The 23483-nt window shown below is 36.5% G+C and overlaps 1 protein-coding gene across 11 annotated transcripts in view; it reads right to left on the bottom strand.

The window, feature by feature from the left end:
* The window catches only part of CYRIB (CYFIP related Rac1 interactor B), a 145425-nt gene that overhangs the window by 9636 nt on the left and 112306 nt on the right, over positions 1–23483 (bottom strand). For 6 of the 11 annotated variants that reach the window (XM_047723733.1, XM_047723735.1, XM_047723736.1 and 3 more), the window contains 7 exons: positions 22685–22767; positions 15914–16035; positions 11248–11353; positions 5690–5826; positions 4527–4604; positions 2231–2347; positions 1188–1267 (listed from right to left, as the gene is read on the bottom strand). In XM_047723733.1, coding sequence (XP_047579689.1) covers positions 1188–1267; positions 2231–2347; positions 4527–4604; positions 5690–5826; positions 11248–11353; positions 15914–16035; positions 22685–22757 — 713 coding nt within the window. In that variant the 5' untranslated portion in view covers positions 22758–22767. The remainder of the gene's footprint in view (positions 1–1187; positions 1268–2230; positions 2348–4526; positions 4605–5689; positions 5827–11247; positions 11354–15913; positions 16036–22684; positions 22768–23483) is intronic. The other 5 variants (XM_047723731.1, XM_047723732.1, XM_047723741.1 and 2 more) reach the window with 2 other exon arrangements.

Here is a 23483-nt window from a genome sequence, read left to right as displayed (position 1 = left end):
TCCTGTTGCTCTCTAAAAGGAACGCTAACGTATGCCCCCCTTTCTCCAGGGTGAGATTCCCAGAGAACTGAGGTGGGTGCAGCAGGTATCACGTATTCTCATCTCTGTATGAACCCTCCTTGGTGTATCGCCCCTTCTGCTTGGCAGAGATGAGGCAAATTTAGAGAAGTCAAAAGTAGCCCCACAGTAATGTTTTCAGGATACGTGCTTTGTAACGGTTGTTCCTGTCAATATAACGAAAAAAGCCACTAGCTTAATAGAGCAATATGCTTGCTATTTAGAAGCTAACTTAATCTAAGCATTTACATTATTATATCACTGGATTCTAATTTTACTAAAATTCACTCTTATTCTTCTCTCATTTGGGAAAAGGGAAACAGAACTTTCATCTATCTATAAAGCAGCATGACATAGCAGAAGGCGTCCAGAACCAGGATGGGGCCATCCAGGCACATGCGTAGCAGACCAGCCACTGCGCATTCAAGTCCCTTCACTACCCAGGGCCTCGCTCCCCTAAAGAACAATGATAACGATGAATTGTTGCCCTCCTACTTCATAAGGTTTTCCAGTAAGATGATGTGTATACTACTGCTTTGGAAAATGAAAAGCTCCACGGAAACAAAAAGTTATCTAATAAGACCATTTTTTATTTAGGAATCCAGGAGGGATTCTTTCTTCCGGCTGCTAAGAAAGTCCAGCCAGACAACACTATGGTATACATGATAAATGGCTTGAAAGTGAAGGGAAACCCAGCAGAGAATTCAGATTAGTGTTGGAAAAATAAATAAATAAAGACTGAACTAATACTGAGAGAGGGGGTAAGTGGAAGAGTAACTCTAGACCTCCAGCAAAAAGACAAGGTTCTTAATGGAAAGGAGAGAACGCTGATGAGAAGCATAACCAAAACACCAAAGCTCTTCCCCTATCTCCAGTAAGAGCACCACAAAACTCCCCATTCCGAAGAGTCAAGTAAGCGAGTCTGACTGGCCTTAGGCACCTGAAAATCCACTGTACTTTCTAATTAACCAGAAGTTACATTAAGCTCCAAATTATTTTAGTATTGTTCACATATTAACTTTGGATACTTCAGATATACGTATTTTCCGCCTTCTAAATAAGACCTGTTCATATCTAGACAACCGTTTCAAGAGGATTGTTAAAGTGAAAAAGAATCAGCTAATACTCACGGTGTTTCGAGCATGACTCTGCATACACTAGCCATGGTGCTTAGACAATCTGTCGTATTTTCTATTGGTAAATTTTTATTCTGTAAAAGTGTATGGAGAAAAAAGTGAAAGTGATAGTTATTACTTAAGCATAATTTAAAACTTAGCATAATGTGAAAAACTGACAACTTTAAATGTTTGTTCCTACTCCTAATTTTGTTAAAAAAAAAAAAAAAAAAAAAAGGAACTAGATTCTAGATTCTATTCCAAGCTCTAGGGAAATGGCTATGAGCCAGAGAACCAAGACCCTGCTCTCCTGAGAGTCACTTACATTGCAGCTGAGTGGAAACAACCATTACATGCAGACAGGCCCTCACAGGTCATGAGGTATAGGGATTTTAATCCCAAGGATACTGGGAAGTCACTGGAAACATTTTATACAGAGGAAGAAGGGCTTCTTAAAGGGCTTTTTAAATGTTTGAAACATTTTAAACAGAGGAAGAAGTGGTTTTTAAAAAGAAGATTTTTGGGGGCTGCTCTTTGGAGAAAGGACTACAGTGGGGCAAGAGCAGAAGAAGAAAGACCAGGGGGAACACGAATGCTGTAATCCAGGTCTGAGGTGAGAGGGCCGATCCGGAGAGGGAGAGCAAAAGAGGGGCTAAGTTTTCAGATTCAGGGTCTATTTTAGAGGGAGAGTCAGTAACACTGTCTCACAGAAGAGACAAAAGAGGTGCGATAAAGAAAGGAATTCAGGATGACAACCCTAAGTTACTTCCCTTTATAGTGGTACTATTAATTAAGACAGAAAAGACTGGAGAAAGGGCAGGGTCGGGAGAAAACACCCAAGGCTTTGGTTTGGCCATGATACCATTGAGGTGTTGACTATACATCCAAAGGGAAGCTGCTCCTAGGCAGGTAGATGTGTGCATGCGGGCCCGGGGAAGGGACAGGACTCAGTGCGCATGCGCTCAGAGATGGCAGTGTCACAGGGCCTGCGGAGGTCACCGTGGCTGCAGACAGGAAGAACGACACGAAGAGTGACTGACCATCCAGGCAACGCTTACCTCTGATACAAACTTTGTCGTGGCGTCACTTAAGGTTTTCAGCATTGGGGTTGCCTCAGCATAAAACAAAGACATTCGATTTGCCAATTCATTATTTACTTCATTTTCTCCTTCTGCCTATGTAGAAAATAAGAGCGTGTGATATCAGTTCATAAATTATTAAATATGGTAACATCTATAAAAGAAGAGTCTAGGCAGAGTGCCTGTTTCGCTAATGCTTATTACTCCATTAAGTACCCTTAAATTAAATTTCAGATCCTCGTGTGCAAATAATATTTAAATATTCTTTAAAACAGGTTAAAAATGATATTAAGCAATTTTTCAGAAAGATTAACATCTTTTAAATAATTGTAAATAATATTAAGCAGTTGAGTAAAACCTGGATGGGCTGCCTACTATAACAAGGCATTGTTCTTAAAGCTATGGAAGACAGGAAGATGATGAAGACGCTGCCCCAGCCTCTGTTTTAGGATCACACAGGTACCCACAACAACACACTAAGTAATGACCAAAAAAAAGAGGTGAGAGGAAGACTACATTAGACTGGAAGAAACTAAGATGGACAGACTCTGAAGACAGCCTTTGCAGATGGGCAGGTAGGCACAGCATTCCAAAAGTCAGGGGAGAAGAGCATGGAGATGTTATTAGAAAGGAACAACAACTAGGTCACTTTTCTTTTTTTTTTTTTTTTTTAAGATTTTATTCATTTATTTGACAGAGAGAGAGAGATCACAAGTAGGCAGAGGCAAGCACTACGGGGAGGGGTGGCGGGGGGGTGGTGGAAGCAGGTTTCCCGCTGAGCAGGGAGCCCAATGCGGGGCTCAATCCCAGGACCCTGAGATCCTGACCTGGGCTGAAGGCAGGTGCCAACCACCCAGGCACCCCTAAAGCAAACTGACTAATGGTGGCGGGCAGAGTGTGCCAAAGGGACCACAGGTCAAAAAATGAGTTTTACAGAATGCCTCCCAACAAGAATGAGAATGAGGCCCTCAAGTGGAACAGAAAAACAAAGATGAAAACGGGGGTGAGGAAGAGATATGAAAGATATTTCCCTTGGCAACAGTTGGATGTACCTGTAATTACTGAGGATGAAAGACAGGGCAAAGATGATTTTATGGCGTCTGGCCTTGAGTGGTAGCAGGATGGCTCTAACTGGAGGACTGACTGGGTGTTACGTGTTTTGATTTGATTTGATTTGATCTGATTTTACATGGTGGGTATGAAAAAGACAAATGACATGGTCAGCGTCACAGCAGAAACTGGTCTACGCAAAACCAAACTGATGTAAAAATAACAGATGCTTCATGGAAGAGAAATCCTTTTCCTACCAAGGCCCATCTTACAACAGACACTTCAGGAAATACTGACTCAATGAAAAAAGAAAAAAAAAAAGAATGGTCGCTCCTTTGGCACTTTCTTCTTTTCATTTTTCCTTTGGCACTTTCTTTAACCTCTTATGCCACTTACCACTCCTTACACACTTATGTAGTCTTTATTATTAAACTATCCAGTTGAGGCTACAAGGCTGATCCTAGAAATTTCCCCATTTTTCACACCAATTAGCACAATGTAAGTCCTCAAAATCCCTAAAGAAATAGAGAATATTTTCTTTCTATTTAAGGTTTTACTTACGGTATTTGACTCCCTGGAGGTAGAAAAGGGTAAAGACAAGGAGAAATCAAGGCAAATCAAGCCCAAGTAAAGCAGAAGAGCATTTATGTAGCCAAGGAACAGGCACAGGAGTGCTCATGGCCCATGACCTTGCTCTCCCCTCTTGCCAACATTAGTATCCTCCCATTCCAGGTCAACTTCTCTCCAGGATTCTTCCATTCTAAGACTGTGGAGTCAAAAAACTCACAACCACGAATTCACAAAATTTTTGTGCAATTTAAATGAGAATCCACATGAGGCACCTGACGGGCTTGGTCAGGGGCTCTTGATCTTGGGGTTGTGAGTTCGAGCCCCATGTAAAGTATAAAGATTACTTAAAAATAAAATCTTTTCTAAAAAATTAAAAAATAAATGAGACTACACAGAGAAATCTGTAAGTATCAATGCTGTATGAACAGATAGCAATTTTACTGAAGGAAGGAGTCATGGTGACTGAAAGGACTCAATGGAAGGGCAGGCCAGCACTGTGGGTGGCCAGGGGCATCCTGCCCTTTCCTCCCATAGGTACAGCCCGTAGTGAGTTACCAACTTTATCATCAGCCTGAACTTCATTTGAATGGACGAGCACATGAACAAGCAAACTAACGGCTATCATTACTATACCCAATTCAAAGCATTGACTTACTGGGACGTTATTAATCCTCATACGACTCAATGTTCTTCTATAATAGCTGAAATCGTTCTGTATGGCGGGATTTGTCATCTAAAGAAGACATTCATGAAAGAAAAATGTATTATGCACGCTAAATGATATGTAAAAATTAAGTGAAAAATCTCCTAAATACAGTTTTAACGAGTTAAGTGACAACTCCCTAATTTGTAATACCATTTTAAGAACTAAAACTGGCATAACCCAAGATAGCTTTTTGAACCTAAATCACGTAACATTGTATTTACTCCTTCTGAATATAAACCACGTAAACTGTTTTACAGTCATGATCCATATACTTCCCTTCATTTCAGTAATTTTAGGTAACATACGAAATAAAGGTTGTTTCCCAACAACCAGTATTATCAAATAAACAAAAGAAAAAAGAAGAAATATGTAAGCACTTAATTCTGAATTATTACAATAAAAAGTATGTATGTCTTGGTATGTCTATATGGTCAACAGCACAATCCTCAGACTAAAATTTTATATACAAATTCTTTGTGCTCAAAGTATTAATAAAAGAGAATCACTTCCTATTATGTAAAATAAATAGAAGGCTGTAATTAGGAATCCACCTCTACCACCTATCAGATAAGGTCCTCAAGGTCTTGGAAAGTCGAAGGACCCACCTCACACCTGGTTACTGTGACAGAGTCTCAAGTGGATCAGGTCTCCTCACATAAGAGTCACTACCTATTTCTTTACACTCAGTCCTTCCAACAATGTGGGGGCAGGGAGGGTGTGCAGGGAAATAGGAAGACAACATAGAGAGAGAGATGAGGAAGAAGGCAGGCAGGCAGGCACAAGGAAGGAAGGAAATCTCTTAACATCTTTATATAAAGGGATGCTGAAAACTAGGGATGAGTAGAAAAGAAAAAATAGTATTAGAAAAGGTGAATATTGTTCCAGAGATATTTTTAAAATGAAGCTAAATGAAGACAAGTATTGGGTAATTTGCTATTTGCTACACATGTAATACATCAAAAGATTTGCCCCTTTAAATGTAGTTTTCCATGTTTTGCTACGAACCAACAGACACCACTTAAACACACTGTGAAGGTCTCCAGGCATTTCCTCCTGTGCTCACTGAGAGGCTCACGACATCCATGAACCTCAGGGCCAGCAGGGAGGCCTACCTTGAGCTCGTCGAACCGGAGTGTGAAATGAAGAATCTCTGCGAACTGTTTGGCAAGAGCCTGCTCTCGCTCTAGATGCTGCGTGGGAGAGTACGGGGTACTTGTCAAGGCTCCCAGAAGACCTCTTAGTGCTGCTTCTACAGAAAGGAAGATTAAAATCTTAGGCTGTAGCTCCCTGATTTTTATTTAAAAATGAGCAATTTATAAATGTTATGATTTTAATTCCAATAAAAATAAGGTCTCTTCAAAAGCCAGATCATCTAAATATAATTACTGAAATGGAACAGTGTTAAACGGAATAAAAACCTTGAAGGAACCAATTCAGTTTTAAAATTCCATAAACCCAAATTCAAAATAACACAGAATGCAAATCTAATGAATTAAACACCAGGATCAAACAGCAAATTTTCTGTTTTCATCATTCTATGTAGTGTTGGTTTTTATGAACTGGTAAAGGGTTACCCTATAGCTGAGTAACTTTCAGTGGCATCATGTCCACACAGTCAAATCTCCACATGGCTAGGAATAAGTCAGCAACTGTTCGTACTTTGAAAATGTTGCTTATTTATAAACACAAATTGCTTTCTTTCAGATACTAAGGGAAATGAAGTTTTTGATTTAATAATTAGCTTCCTATCTTAGAGCTTGCCATCTTAGAATCACAATATAAATATCCTGATTCATTATGTAAGTAATACGGTCCCTTCGAAATAAATGGTTTTTGGAACTAATACATACTGTGTTTAAAAATAGATATATTTCACTTCAAAAAAAAAAAAATCAAAGAAATCAAACTAATTCATTCATAGATTCCAGAATCAGAAACAAATGCCAGATTCTATTCAGAGAAAACAGGAACTTATGGTAGTAGATGGTGATCCAACATTAATGAAAAAGTGTCAGATTACTAACTAAATATTTCTTAATAATAAATTTATCAGATCATCAACCCTTAACTTAAAAAAATACCAGCTCTACTATTTATGAAGAACTAACATCCCTACTACGCATATGGCTTGGTCTCCTATTAAACTTTCACCATCAACTAGGACATGAGCATTACAGATGGGTACATACTGAGTTTCAAAGATTTTAGACTCCCAAGGGTACTCCCAAGCCAGATGTTTCTGACTCTACAGCCTTATTCTTTCCACCACAGTACATAACTGTCTCTCAAATAAAGCAACATTCTACCTAGCCTTCTGTAACCTTCTAAAACATGCATCTATGGGTTACTACACAGTAGGTCCTTCTTATATGTCTAATATGTGCTGGTACTAAGCTAGATACTACAGAGACATTATTTGTCACCTATTCCAAACGATAGTTCTTATCTTTTTTTTTTTATAGCAAGTCAGAAAAAGTCCTGTCTACCGTGTGCCAGGCACTGGGGGAACAGAGATGAAAGCAGACATGCTCCTTATGCCCACACGGAGCGTGACTACACAGAGAAGAGAGACAAATTATTATGGTTGTATGCGTGTTAAGAAGTACATGATACAATGAAAAAATAAAAAATAGAACCTCACCTAGTTTAAGGCTCAGGAAAAGACCTCTCTGAGTAAGTGACATTTGGGCTGAGACTGAAGTGTGCATTAAAGATGAAAAAGAGTTTGCAGCAGGGCAGTGAGCCAGATCCTGATCTGAGAAGAGCATGACACAGCAGAGGAATGGCAAGAAGACCAATACATGTAGAAAAGAGAGCACAAGGAGGAGAGTAACCTAAAACTAGAACAATACGTGTGTAATTTATGTGCCATAGCAAGTATTCTGGTCTTGTCATCCTAATGTCCCTGGAGAAACTACTTGAGCAGGGTAGTGCTATCATCAGATTAACATTTATAAAAACTCCATGTCATCTGCTATGTGTAGAATGGATTGCAGAAGTACGGATGGTTTACAGAAGTGCAAGAGTGGATGTGAAGGTCAACTAAAAGGAAAAACACATTTTAGGTATTTTTAAAAATGGCTTACTCATCTCTTGAGATTCATTCCCTCTGTCAGTATCAATATAAGTGGAAAGCAAAGTTTGAGAGAGATGAGAATAGTAAAAAACTGTGAAACACATGCACACACACACCAATACTGTTACAGGCTGTTAAAGAAAAAAGAAATTTGCATTTCCTAGATTTTATCAAGTCTCAGGGTAAATTTAACATTCAAGGTGCTCTGCCACTGTGGGAGATGGCAGAGCCGCCTCCCGGCCCGGCCCCCCCCATCCCCAAGGAGTGCAGTCCAGTCACTACGCTGAGCTGGGCTGGACAATAACCATGTTGGAGAACTTCTGTCCCTGAATGGCTGAAGCATTCAAGGGCAAATCTGCATAAAAGGGGCATCTCAAGACAATAGCACTGCATATCTGCCTCTGGTACACCTAGACCAGCCTCTCATTTTGAGAGCCTCTGTGGATACAAAACAATCCTACTAGTCTTCAATGCCCTGTGTCAAGAAAGGAATCAGAGACAGAAGATCCCAGAAGAGATGGCTCAGGTCTCTGGCTGAGTTGTAAAGAAAGGGATGTCAAGGAGAAGATGATGTAGGGATTGGTCTTCCTGATGGAGCTCCTAAAACAAAATCATGTGAACAGGATTCTTAGGAAAGGTGACAAGAAGAAATTAACAAGTTACTAAGTTCTAGAAGAAATTAGCTGGTAGATCAGTGCACAAGGTTATAAGGAAGAGACTAACTGGGAAAAATAATAAAGATAGATAAGTCCATAAAGTAGAACAATAATGGGAAATGACTGGATGCCTAGGAAGAGGAGGCCCCTGTGGCCTCTGTGGAAAGTTCCCCTTTAGAGACAAGCATTTATTCTCACCACTGCCATCCACACCTAAATCAAAGACTTATATTGGAACTTAAATCCTCAGAAGAGAACACAAAAGATGTGGATGGTGGGTGACTTAACATAGCCAAGAAACATGACCACGCTCATTGTGGGCAATCTAGCCCAGAGAAAGTGAGCCAACATGTTGGAGAGACCTACCCATTATGATCCCTGGGGATGGTCCCTATTAATAAGCCCCTGGAACAGGAAGATGACTGAGGAAAGACAAAGGAGTCTGTTTATTGTCTGGTCATACAACCTTCACTGAGTTGCCTCAACTAGGAAGGCCTCAGACTAAAATAAGCAAGTACAGAATATTTCCTAGACCAGCAACATTAACCTTGTAGACTAAGGTCAGTTAGTCGAGTGATCCCTCGAGTGATCCCTTCCCCCTTTCCCTATAAGTATACAAACTGGCAAGGGATCAGGGTCCCTCTTCTGGAATACACACCACAGTGTATCTGCAGTGCTGAGGCCAAGCACCCTCTCCTTGGGATAGCACGCTTCTGAAGGATCACCTGGATCTTAACAGGTGGTGCTTTGTGGGCTATTTGTAATGTTTATCCTCACTGGTGGCTCAAGTAGAACAGAAGAGACAAAAGGTTTAGTGGATATAAACCAGATGGCTCACCAGACTTGAAGTCCAGATAGGGTACCGAAAATCAGAGAATTTAAGTCATGTGGTCAAGACCACACAACTAATACATGGCAAACACCAGACTTCAAATAGGAAGCTATGCCTCCAAAGCCTAAAATCGTGTTATTGCTCCTCCTAAATACCCAATACTATCTGATACATCAAATGTGTGTATCCATTTTTTTAAAAAAAGATTTTATTTATTTATCTGACAGAGAGAGAGAGAGAGAGACCACAAGCAGAGAGAGAAGCAGACTTCCCACTGAGCAGGGAGCCTGATGTGGGGCTCGATCCCAAGGACCCTGGGATTATGACCTGAACCCAAGGCAGATGCTTAACGACTGAACCACCCAAGAACCCCCAGATGTGTGTACTCATTAGTTCACCCTCACTCACTCAAGAAACAGTGAGCTCCTATCATATGTAAACAAGGATATGTTACTGTCAACAAAAAACCTGGAAACATTATTAACCAGGTTACTGGGGAACAGATGAGGAGTAAACTGTCCTATATTAAATTTGTACTTTCCTTATAACTTTACAGAAGTCTCTAGAGTAATCAAAGTTCCAGGCTCCCACATGACGGTATGAAAAACGATAGCTTCTTGCTATTACCTATGTTATAATATACTCTGGTGAAATGGAACACACACCACTAGCCTGATTTAATTCCGATAGCTAAAACATGAGAAAACATGTAAGCCTGACTGGTTTGGCCTATTTCACAATTATTCTTTTCTAACTGGCAAATGCTAAGAGACCAAGATGAGTCGAGTAGGCCTGAACACCATCTAAAGCAATGTAACTTCAAATGCAGCCAGGAACGAGCAGCACAACAAACACTCTAAATATAACGGAGTCAAGATGATAACCGTAATTAAAACACTTCAGTCCAATGAGGCTACAAAATTACAGGATTACAGAGACACTTGATCAAAAGGTTGGCAGTGTGAAAGAACGGACTGTCCTGTTGAGGTAATGAGCTACAATCCTTACTTCTAGTAAGAAAAGGATAATTTGTAACAATACTTCTATTTCAATGATCTGTACCTTTAACAGTCTGTCCTTCATCTAAGAAAAAGAGCAGTTCTCTTAGTTTTTAAAAAAACGTAGGCATTTTTAAAAAATTGAACTTCAGCTTTCAAGTAGGTTGCAGACCCAAGTGGCCTAGTAGCTAATATGAAGGTATGGAGAGCCAGATAGAAAAAACTAGGAAGTGACAGTGACCTACTGCAAACTAGAAAACTCAAGCCCTACACCAATGGACACAGAGATGCTTTACCACAGAGATCGCTCCAGCCAATACCAATCAACTGCCCAAGCTAATGATTTTTCAAAGGCATCTACAGACTTAAACCAATAAACAACAAAACACAGAACTCAAGTAATTACCAATTTCTAAAACCTGGCAACTTGTCTTTCAAATTACTCCAACAGCTAACTACCTAAATCTTACCTGCTCTTCCTCCTCCTTTAACAGAAAGGGAATTCCAATTCTGCTTACTCACTGTAGGGAAGGTACAATTCTGATCTTTGAGTAATTTTTCCCATACCAGGGAAAAAGCAAATGGTTTTGAATGCTTTTTGTTTTAATAACTCCCCAGATAATTTTGGGCACATCATCAACTTGCCATTTCTCATCTTGTACCATTTTAGATACATGAACTGACCACAATCAGCAATTATTTTTAAGGACACAAAAATCTAAATAACCCAAGGGCCTGATGATTAGTTCCCACACATGGGACAGGATGTGCTGTAGAGCTGGAGAGAAATTCTAGCACGTGTTTCCAGGACCCTTTAGGCTAAAATTAACAAATAAGAAAGTAAGTAAGTAAATAAATAAATAAATAACAAAAATCAGGCATTTCCTTGTGGAAGTTATAATTTGTTGGGGGAAATGGTCTAAATAATTTAAAGACCTAGGTTGATAGGGATGATACAGTTATGCTGTAATATTACAGTCTAACAAGATTGCTGTACCTATGTAGCATATAAATTTAGCAAGGTGAATATAAAATACTCTACATTATTTCCTTATCAATAAATGTCTTTTTCACTAGGGAAGTCATAATTATGAAACTTTCAACTTACCTAACCTCTGAGAAAATTCATAAAATGTCTTTAATTTGCCTACTAGTGGGACAACTGCACCCCAAGCCTTCTCTTGCAACTTCTCATCTGCTGGATGCTGGATTGCCTTCAAAATCCAAAGAATAAAAATAGTTAGAGTTTTAAAAATCAAAACAGTATTATTTTTACATTAAAATATAGGTTTCGGCAAAAACAGGAAACCCCGGTATACTTGATAAAATATGACCTGCCTTTCAGACCACTAAGCAATCTTTTGTGAACATGGAGGGGTCACTCCCAAAGAAAGGTATTTTCTTGCTTTTATCTTTCTTTTGTTTTTCTTACTCTTTTATGGAACTTAAGGCCTTTTCTTCAAACATCTGGCTTGTTTTCTCTAACATTTTCAAACAAGCTAAACATGCTATCTGAAAGTTGAAACTCATAACCAAAATGGGGGCGTGTCTGGGGTCCTTCTTATAAACATTATCAGGAGGTATCGCCATGTTTAGATTTTCCAAAGGCAACTAGTACTCTGACTCCATCCACACTAAACTGAAAAACAAGAAAGCAAAATAAAATTGAAAGCAGACAGATTTAGGGAATGCTCTGAATAAATAAGCTACAAACTAAACAAATGGGCTACGTATTATTTACACAATGCGCCTTATAAGCTTTCCACTAATTTTTATTTTCTTACATAAAACTTTTTTTTTTTAAAGATCGTATTCATTTATTTGAGAGACAGGTAAGAGCATGAGAAGGGGAGGGGGAGGCAGAGGGAGAGGGACAAGCAGTTTCCCCATCAACAGGGAGCCCTGGCGGGGCTGGATCCCAGGATTCCAGAAGTCCAGGACCCTAAGATTCCGAGACGACCTAAGCCTAAATCAGATGCTCAACCAACTAGGCCACCCAGGTGCCCCTATATAAAATGTTTTTGAATTATATTCAAACACAGTAGGATTCTGAAGTGAATCCCATTTTTGTCACTACCTAGAATTTTAATATTAAAGAAAATCTGACATTACATGTAACAATCCTTCTTTCACATTAATATGAATATTTCAAAGGGACTGTGATACTATCCTGACAAATACGAAAAGTTCTTTTAGCCTCAAGCCCCAGTCTCAGCAATGTTTTATATCAAGTGGTAAAAATCTGTTTATTATTCAGGAAATAACCAAACAGATAAAAATTAAAATTTTCTTTTCTTGAGAAGCATATCCAACTTCTCTTGCAAGATCTAAGAATTATTTTCAAAATAAGAACTCATTCTCATAATATCAAAATGGTCTAGCAAACATACCTACTTTCACAACTGAGTGAGTTAACTGCTTCCCTGACCCTGCCCTGCCTGCATTTAGACTGGGACACTAGCTGCTCTTTTATGATAACATGTTATGGTTCTCACTGTAATTGTGATTCCTTTTCCTTTCACATCAGTTTCACTGAGTTAGACGACATTTTTGGTACAGCACCCAGACAGACAGCCCAACATGCAAAGGACACTTAGTACAGGTCAGCGGTGAGACTGTCATGGAGCAGATATGTTAACTCCCAGCTCCAAAAATGTTACAACTGGTATAGATTCATCAAAACAGTAGCTGAGTGTTCTTATTTCCCTCACCAGTGGCCTATCCTAGAGAATAAGCTTTGTTTATTTAACAGATTCTGTATTAAATCAAATTTTATTCTATTTCAGTCATGTTTACTAAAATGTTGCTTAAACAAAAATATGAGTAATTCCACATCCACAGCACAGGTTTGTACATTTACCTTGCTCTTGAATGATACTGTTTCAAAGAATATTTTCTAAAATGTAATCTGGTACAGAAGTACAAAAAATTTTATAGATCTCATTTTACACCTGGCCAAACGGACCTCCAAAAAAGGAAACAATTTTATAATAGCACTTGCATTAAAATTACTACCTTCATAAACCAACCAATATTGAACTTGTAACAATTATCGTATATAGTAAAACTGCTTGACAATGATACGCATTTATTAGTAAATCTGAACACTTTATTTCTATCGTCTGTGCTTTTTCATAGGTAGAATAGTAGTTCTACCAAGTTTATTTAAATCTTTCTATTGACAGTTACTGTAGTGGTATTTGTTCTCTGTATATTTGTATGTAATCAGGTTTTATTTGTACCTTCCTTTCTTAAATTGTTTTCCTATTATTCTGAAATATGATGTTTCTGCTTATGGAGTTCAACCCAGACATCAATATGCATTCCTCAGTGAAAGTTTCTTCAAATGCTTGAATAGTTACACACTTACCTTAATCTACAGATTTAAATACTGTTTTATTTTCTAGCTTACATATTTTTTATCTATTTTATTTACCTATTTCTCGGTCCTGAATTCCTTTACCAAAGAATTAATGAAGGTACCTTAATAGGTAGCCTGGTAAGGTGAATCTCTTACTATCTCTTGTGATTCTCCCCATTCCTTTTAGTGTTATTTTTCTATGTAAACTTTAACTCTGTGACATGTATTTATTTGCCCGCACGACCAACCACGGAATGCCACGAGTGCACTGAATATGGTACTAAACTGGGTGACCACAGGGTCCTACGGTACTCCAACCTTTGGTCATTGCCTCTAAAATTCCTAGTTTCACAGCTCCCTAAGTCCTCTTTGAAAGAACTCCTAAAGGTTTCCATCATTTTACTGTCTTTTAGAAGATGACAACTACATTTAATTAAGTCAATATATGCATTTCATTAAGTCAATATAAAGACTGTAGTGAGCTTTCCCACGAAGAAGGAGAGTAACCCTTCACTTGGTTAAGTTTAAAAAAAAAAAAAAAAAAATCCTAAGGGCTCTAACCTTAAAAACAGATAAAAGTCTGTATCTCTATAGTTTTTTTCTTTATTACTTATGGGAAATAACTGTAACCAGCTGATCAGAATTCAACCATAAAACTTTAAAAAATTTAATGATATAATACTGAACAATTAAAAATAATTTGTAGCACTGATAATCAATATGAAGACACTAAAACACTTTTAGAACTGAATTGTTGTGACCTACAGGAAAAGAATCTGTCAATTAGTTAATTAAATCCTGTCTAATCATTTAAATCTTCCATTTCCACAAATGTTTGGATTTTTCAAATTATGTTTAAATGTTTAGGATTTGAATTTCACAGAAATGGTTACATGCCTTTATTTACTGAAATCTAAAGGTTTCACTTAAGCTAATTATATTGGCGAGATTCGTCTAAGCTCTTGTATTTATTTCTTCGACAGTTACTAAGTGCTTCCTAAACACTGTTTTAGGTGCTGATGACACACATATTAGTAAGAAACCAGGTTTACCCTCCTTCTCAAGCTGGAGGTGGTGGTGGAGTTATCAACATTAAATTTCAGTAATTTTTTTAAAAAGTGATAGTTACCATAAAAGAAATGTGTGCAAAGCACTGGGGCAAGAGAGTAAGGGGGAAGTAATTACTGGGATGTGAAGGAAGGAAAGTGTACGTGTGTAAGACATTCAAGAAACAAACAGCCCCAGCAGGAGAAGTTAAAAAAAAAAAATGAATTCACAATATCTATCATTTCCCTCAGCTCATGATATCACCAATGGCTAATCTAAACCAGAAACCCTGGAATCATTAACTCCCCTTCTCCCTTATATTAAACATCCAGTCAATCACCAAAATCTGTGGCCCCTTGGTCCAAAACTAAATCATCTTGAATCATCTTCTGGCACCTACACTTAATTCTGCCTTCATTAACACTACAAATGTCATTAGAGGAATGGAGCTGGATGTGGACCGTAAAACCAACAGACTGCTCCTTGACAACCTCTGCACTGTTAGTTATACAGAAGAATAGAAGAAGCAGAAGGGTGGGGGAAAAAATGAAGAAACAGGACAATGCCCTTAAGAAAGGCATTATGAGAAAGAGATAGGTCCAGAGGCTAGGGTGTTTCTTTGGGTGGTAGAGGACACCCGAGTATGTGTATATTCTGAGGGGAAGAAGCCAACAGAAGAAAAAACATAGAAGATGTAATTAAGAGAAGGAATAATTAAAAGAGCAAAGTTCCAGAGGAGGATCCAGAACAAAGGTAGAGACATTAGTCTTGGTAACAAGAAGAAATACAGCTTTTTCTGAAAAACAGAAGAAGTGGAATAAGAGGTAGTTAGAATGATGAGATGAGTTCAGAGGCTCAGGAAAAGATAATTGAGGAAACCACACCAGATATTTGCTTCATGGTGTAAAGTCATCAATCAGCTGGGGGAGTCCAGACCACAAGGATGACAGCAGCCTTCTCCCGGGAAGCATAGGAGGAGTGGGAAAAAAATAAGACTAGCAGGACAAAAGGCCACAGAAAGTTATGTTCTCTTCTCCGCCCAAAAAGTATGTATGTATGTATGTATGTATGTATAAATAAATAAATAAATAATAAAAAATCGTCCCTCATGGATAGTGTAAATTTCAGATGTGAGAGCAACCAAAAAATAAATAAAATTTTCTCCAACATACATAAATTACATATTCAGAACACCGTTTTCCTTTTACCCTTGTATCACTAAAACCACATCTGAAATAGTCCAAGTGATCATTCTTTAAGTGTAATACTTAATATGCAACAGAAAATTCACAAGTAAGTACAAAAGAGCTTAAGAAGAGGGACACAGAGAATTTTAGTTTATTGGAAAATGTTTAAACATCTTTACCTCTCGTATTTCATGGCCAGCTCCTCTATATGATTGCAAATCCTCCAAGATACCTTCTGCATCTTTTAATACTACATTCACCTGATTATAAATTTCCTTCTCAGACTCTGTAGGCTGGGCATCTAAATAGCAGGAAAGCACAAAAAAATTTACAGTCACATGATTTTTTTAAATAAATGGTAACTCTAAGCAATGAACAGTCTCAATTTCTAAAGATGGCTCAAATCTTATTCAATGTTAACTCCGAACTTCTCAGAAAAGATTGGTAATTTTTCCATACTTCTACAACATTTGAATAGCTAGCCTCAAGTTTGTAAATACACAAGGAGCAAGGGACCATCAAACATTACTATTTATCTTAAGTTACAAACCATGACTTGGTATATTAAATGAACTTGAGAATTTTAATTCAAAGTTCAAATTGTGATAGTGGTAATAATCACTTTTACTACTATAGTAATATAGTAATCATTACCAATAATGACTGTAAATGCATGAATAATGGTTTATTTTAATGCAACAGAAATGGAAAGCCTACTAATATATCTTGTTCACCTATGGTTTAAAATTGAAACTACTTTATTTTCCTAGAAAGTTCATTTTAGTGATTTGAGTGTCAATATAAAATAAATTAAAAACTACCTTAAAATAATAGTTGTTAAACGTTCCCCTTTCCTAGGGACCACTTTGAATTCTGTGCCAATGAACTTCTCTGCTGATAAGCACAAGGTCAAAACTCCTGTGCAGAGGAGTTCAAATTATGACACTGTTTCAGAATGGCTAGCTAGGCTGCTGAAAACCAGATACTTGCAGCTATAATACTGTCTCTGAAATTCTGAAATACTAAAGCAAAAACGAGTTCCCCGCACACTTTGGGACAGAGAGAAAAATGAAGGGAGAATTAGAGTCATAAAAAGCACAATCAGGAACACAAACATATGGGCATTTCTACCACCTGTGGTGTTAGTCACAGAGCATATGCTAACAGATGACTAAATCTGGATTTCTCTCTCCTAAATTTGAGGTAGCAGAAACCCTGTTTTTAATAACTTGGTCATTTGTTTCTCTAAGGCTAAATCTTTTTTATTTAATATAATTCTTTTTTTTTTTTTTTTAGAAAAATGGGCAATCTGTGTGAAATGGGAGTTTTTCATAAATCCTTCCATATAGACCACATTTGATGCTACAGATAAGGCATAAAGCACTAAAAATTATAAACGTTATGATCATCCTCATGTTTTAGAGAAGAACTGTGTTGGATGAATTCCTCCACACAAAGATTTTTCTTACAGAGTCAGGGGAGGAAGACCAAATTGATAATATGAATTGAGAACATTTCTGATAAATCACTTTGTCTACCAGTCATATAAAACTAGTACTTAGGACTTTTCTGCACCCACTTTACCTTCCCACAAATACAAAATATATTTATTTCTTTTCTTAGAAAATTTAAAGAAACTTAGTTCACACATGAAACTAGGAGTCCAGATGCCCAAGAACTGTAACTTTATTTTGCACATGGGGCAAGTCATAATTCAATTCCATCTATTAAAGCTGCAAACTAGTCAAAAATATTCCAGTTTTTAAAAAAATCAACAGGGTACCAAATTTTAACTTCAACATACTTAAACAGTACTATGGCAACAATAACACCCATGTGCAAAGCCCACTTAAGAATTTGTGTTCTTGTATCTGTTCCATTATTTTCTGAATCTTTCAGAAATCATCTTTTTTAATAAAAATACTGTGATAAAATAATTACACAAGAGGAGCCAAATTAAAAATACTCTGTATCCAAAGCCGTAACGTATATTACTAGAAGTAAATATTTATATTGGAGCTAAATGATTTCTTAAAAATCAGGGTTTGTCATTTAGCAGTAATAATTTCTCATATTTAGCCAGACCATATTCTCCAAATTAACAGTAAGACACACACTAAAAAAAAGTACACCTCATAATTTTTATACTTACACCAGATGCAACAGAGAAAAATACTTTTTTTAAACATGCAAACAGCAGTTTTATACTTTTTCATATGGAATTGTGAAACTACAGACATAACATCAATAGTAGACACGTATCATAGTTTTAATTCGTGAAGTGGGAATTCATGACAAAGGACAATATTTTGACTGTTATATATCAAAAAATACTTGTGAAGTTTGGAAATACTAAACTGTGTTTTTGGTGTGGCGACTAGCTGTTAACAGAAAAATGTGACACTGAGACTTACATACAAAAGAAACATCATTAAGTAGATTTAAGTAGACCTTGGAAGTGGTTAATAATGATCAGAAGTTTAGTAAGTACCAAGAAATTTAAAAATAAAGGAGAAGATTCCAGATCCCCCTAAGGGTAGAAAAAATACCCAGCACCACACTGATTAAACATTTTTTAGACTGTCACAGGAAAGTCACATTTATAATTTTGAAAGCTGCTGAAGACTGCTGTAGAAATGGAAGACAAACAGAAAGTAGCAGACAGGTAATAAGCACTACTTTACTGAGAGCAAGTCATGCAAAAGGGTGAAATACTAGGGAGGGAGGAAGACTATAAAATAAAGCATTTTTTCAAAAAATGGTATCATATAATGCAACCAAGACTTGTCACTTTGATTTTTCATGGCAAAGAATGAAAAATTTTATTACTTAAAGAAAAAACTATCACTTAACCAGCTGACAAAAGGACATTCACTTGAATGCAAAATAAAGTATCTACTACTTAAAGAGTAGTAGTGATTACTCTTCAAGCTTAGTTTTAATAGCTGTTCAAGGGAAATTAAGGCATGTTTCAGTTGCTCTTATTATTTGAAGGTAAAATTAAATACTGTAATTTCATACTGGTTTCCTATTAAAGAGTCACTGAAAATAATTGCTAAAATTCAATCTGAATTTTATACAAAATACAAAAGGGGGCAAAGATCAGCTAAAAAAAAAAAAAAAAAGTCAGAAAGCCAGTCGCATTAAAAACTAATTGTGATACGGGGTCATTGTGCTTTAGTCCTGCATTCACTCATTCAGTAAATATTTATGATCTATCTCCCTAAGTTACATTGAAGCAGGGACCTCAGTGTACAGCACATACACCGTACAGGATGTAAACTCAGTCCCAAGCAGATTTTCTGTAATAAATTATCTGGTGAATGAATGAGAAGGTAGAGACACAAATGCACCTCCACCATGAGTTAAAGGAAACTATTACGCATTTTCAACTCTGTATGAATATCATCTTTCATCATTTCAGAAAAATAAATATAAGAAAATGCCACCAGAATAAAGATATTTCAAAGTATAGGGAGGGCAAAAGCAACTGAAAATATGCAAGAAGTAAAATAGGAAAATAAAATTAGACTAAAAGAGTGGATTTCAATAGTTTTACAAGACTGCAGGGAACAAGTGACACAAACGACACAAGAATTAGAGGAAATGTATGATTAAATGGAAAGGCACTTTAACAAAGAATCAGAGAAAGTAAGATTCCATTCCTCCTTTACAAACAACCACCTTTATTTACTCTCCTATTCTGGTCTACCTTGAGATAAGTCAAGTTAACAGATACTGAACTTCTAATATTCAGAGAGCACTATGTGAAGGATGGAAAGGGACATAAAAATAAACAGAAGCCCCTATTCTCCTAAGAACCACAATTTAATGGACTAACAGATACAACAGTTACTCAGGCTAAAGATGTGTCATTAGAATGAGCTATGTCATTATCAAATAAGAAATTCCAAAAAAAACTAGAAGAGGCTACACTACCCCCAATTCAGTGCTTTTTATACGCTGCCATTAGCATAAATGCTGCCAAATCTTATGGGGGCAATTCTGGGCTTGTATCTTAGTTGAACCATTATTCTTAAATAAAATCTTATTATATAGTTATAATTTTAAAAAGGCCCTCTTTCTAGTTCACCTCAAGAGTAGGTAGCAGTATATTTCATGTAACACAGAATGTCATTTCATGCCTTAAGGCCTTTGTAGATGCTGTTCCTGCTTCCTAACAATGTCCTTCACTAACTTACCCTGAAACATTCTAACTCACCCTCTACAACACGGTTCAAAGGTTACCATCAGAAAGTCTTCCAAGATATCCCATCTACTCACTGCTAGGTCGAGTTAATCCCCTGTGATCTACACCTTGAATGGTAAAGGATGTAAAGGAAATTAGTAGTTTGTGTTTCTATCTTATTATATTGAGAACTCCCAAAAGGCAGGGGTTGTATCTTTGTTATCTCTGAATCCCCAGCATCCATCTACTGGTTGGCATACAGGAGGCAAGCTACAGACGTTTGTTAACTGAACTGAAAAACCATGTATGTGCATGCATGTGGACAAGCAAATCATGATTTAAAGACCTCTTCATTCTGTAAACTACAGGATTCCATCAGGTCATGTTTTATATGCATAAAAATACTTAATTTGTATACAACTTGATACAAAATGCCAGTATGTCTATCTGTCTGGAATTACTGCTCTAGCTGCCCAATCATGGAGACACAGTGATCTCGATTTAACCAACTATAAATGATTGAATAGTAAAGCCAAATTACTCTGGTAACCTGATTTATTATTGTTCAACTAGAAACAAACAATGTAGTATGAAATATGCTACTTAAAAAAAGAATGTGGCTTTATTCTCAGTAATCACAAGGAACTGGCAAATCAACTATATTGACAATTCCTAGTCTGCTATGAAGCTGCTGAAGACAAGACCCATGCGTTGGGCTAAAGTCACTGAAATAGTCTAATGATAAGATAAACTTTTACAAACGGGAATATGCAACAGATCAAAGATAAAACTGATTAAGAGAACTCAATGTTAGAATCAAAAGAAAACATTTAAAAACCTAGATAAGAAGTAACAACCGGCAAACTCTGGCCGAGTATACACTGTATCAAGTGTCAAACTGAAAGTTCTACATTGGCTGATAAGGGCAACAAATACGTTTTACTTTACATCTGTCTTTAGTTAACCCTTCATATATAATTCTTCATTACTGGTTATTGGTGTTGGTAGCAATTTTAACCTATTCCTGTCACTAAATTAGCTATTTAAATTTTAAGGATAATGGTTCAAACCCCCAAAGACTGTAAAATCAAGACCAAATAATACTTAAAATACTATAGTGAATTCGTGCTTCTCACTTGACCACAACATGATGCTAGGTTTATAAAAAGATCAAGTGCCAAGTCTTGAACAAGATCTTGACTGTATCAAAGCCAAGATTCTGCAAATGTAAGAAATTTGAGACAGAATAGAAAGGAGACAGAATAGCAGAAAAATATACAAGACCAGTTTGAAAAAGATGCAAATAAACTAAAATACAGCTCTAACGTAAGTTGCCTCATCTGAAAGAATAATCTTCAAGTCAGCAATTTGCTTAACATCCCCAAGCTGATTAAAATTCATGCCAAACATGCACTTAAAATGGCACTGTTAAATTGTTGAGAAGGGTCAAGAAAACTAATATTCACTTAATAACATCTTCCCCTAAGAACCCAACAATTTAATATGGTCCTGATATTCACATTACTTTTCTTTGCTAGCCTGTACACAGGACCCAAACTGTAACAGAACATTTCTAGGAATGTAGTAAAATTAAAAAAAAAAAAAAAAATCAGAGACCACAAATAATTCCATAAAACAGAGATAAGCTACAAACTGATTCATATGAATTGGCCTAGTTTAAAGAAAAAATATATAAATTATCCATAAAAATAGAATGAATTATATAATATCACATAAACTGAAGTTGATAGAAAATACAAAGACTCTCTGGAAATAGATTTTAAGGGATTTGCTCATTTTGTTTTTAAAACCCAAAAAGGTCTTAAATTTTAAGAATTTAAAAATCTGTTCAAATGTTTTAATCTCAGATAAAAATGCATAGGATCACACAACTTAAAAATTTTTATCTCTTTACCCCTTCCTAACAATTTTCTAATAATGATCAATTAAAATAGCAACATTCACAGTGAAACAACCATTTAATTTCATTGTTCTCAATCTGACAACCACATAAGCTAAAGCGATACAGACAGCCAAAAAGCAAAAGCTTTCCAACATGCACAGGGGTCAATGACACTTACCTGCCACTCTTAGACCATATTACAATAGGTCATGCAACATAAAACAAACAGAAGGCAAATTACTTAAAGGTCTGTGAACCCATTATTTTTCTTTTTATTTAGAGTTAGAAAAAAAAAAAAGAAAGGATTCCTGAAATACATACATATAATGAGTTTAACTTTTCAAATTAATTATCTGTAAAGATTAAATAATTAAGGTTCACACTTACCTTTTAATATTATGCCCAAATTACTGAGCTTTGAATGGCCTTCATGAACAGATTTATAATTTAAAATACTTCAATAGATACATAGAGTAATTAAAGCCTAGTCAATTTTTCTCAACTGCAATAAATTTTCCCCCAAATATTGCTTCTATTAACAAATCTCAAAGTAGCATTTGTCCTTCCCACCAAAATTTTCTCATAAAAATTTTCATTAGAGTATCTCCAATTACAAAATAATGTCCAACTAGGAGTTAAGACCCTCCTATAAAAATTCAAGTAAAAACATTTTATCATAATTTAATCTATAAAATATGACTTCTAGTTCTAGAAGGCACCAGAAATTTTACTCAAACAATTCATAGCTCAGTCATGCAAAGCAGTTAAAAAGATGGCAAAGTAGAAACATTCATTTAGTGCAAGACAGACGCAGTCTACTGCAGGCAAAGAGAAATAGATATAAAATCATCTTCTCACTTTCAAAATCAAGGAAAAAATTTGGCCCCTGCTCAAGGTCTGTGCATGTCAAAACTTTAAGAAGATTCCCCATGTTAAGGTACCTGTCAAGACAAGAATGAGAAAAGAGAAAATATCCCTTTATAAAAAAGAACATCTGAAATTTAAAAAAAAAAAAAAGTAACAGGGAAAATGTTCATTAGGCCATGAATTCATCCTTCAGGTTACCCAGACTGTGCTCTGGCAGACAGCAAACCGGGTTCTCAGGGTGTTGATATGTAGGACCTAGAGGTGAAATGTGGTTTTCCTGCACACAATGGCACAACTGTTGGTCTAATTCTTCTCAAAATTCTCCCAAGACAAGTTTCATTAATGGCCTTATAATGAAAAATTCTTTAAGTATTCCAATAGTGCTAGTATTCTGAAAAAGAAATTTCTTATCAAGAATTATTCACATGTAATCTTGTTTAATATTGCACTGAAACAAAGATTTACTCTAAAGCCAAATATGGAGAGTTTTGGCCACAGCTCACCTTTGCATTTCATCTTAACATAGCAGAATATTCAGCTTACTTCCTGTATGCCATTCATTAAAGCATATATTTCTAACCAAATTTGGATTATTAGTAAATTTGTGGAAGGTGATTAAAGTACTGATTCTGGATGTGCAGCACCATACTGATTTTAGGTAAGATTATCACAGGATTCTGAGCAAACACATTGCTGGGCGTAGTCACCAAGGCATACTATTAGAATGTTCATCATAAGGCTGGTTGCTTCATGGACTAATGAAAGGACAGCACTGGCTACAGACTCAACA

The sequence above is a fragment of the Lutra lutra genome, chromosome 4, assembly GCF_902655055.1.
Source record: "Lutra lutra chromosome 4, mLutLut1.2, whole genome shotgun sequence".
In the NCBI taxonomy this organism is placed as follows: Eukaryota; Metazoa; Chordata; class Mammalia; order Carnivora; family Mustelidae; genus Lutra; species Lutra lutra.
Note: the sequence above shows the minus strand (reverse complement) of the source record. Positions and strands in the feature narration are given on the sequence as shown.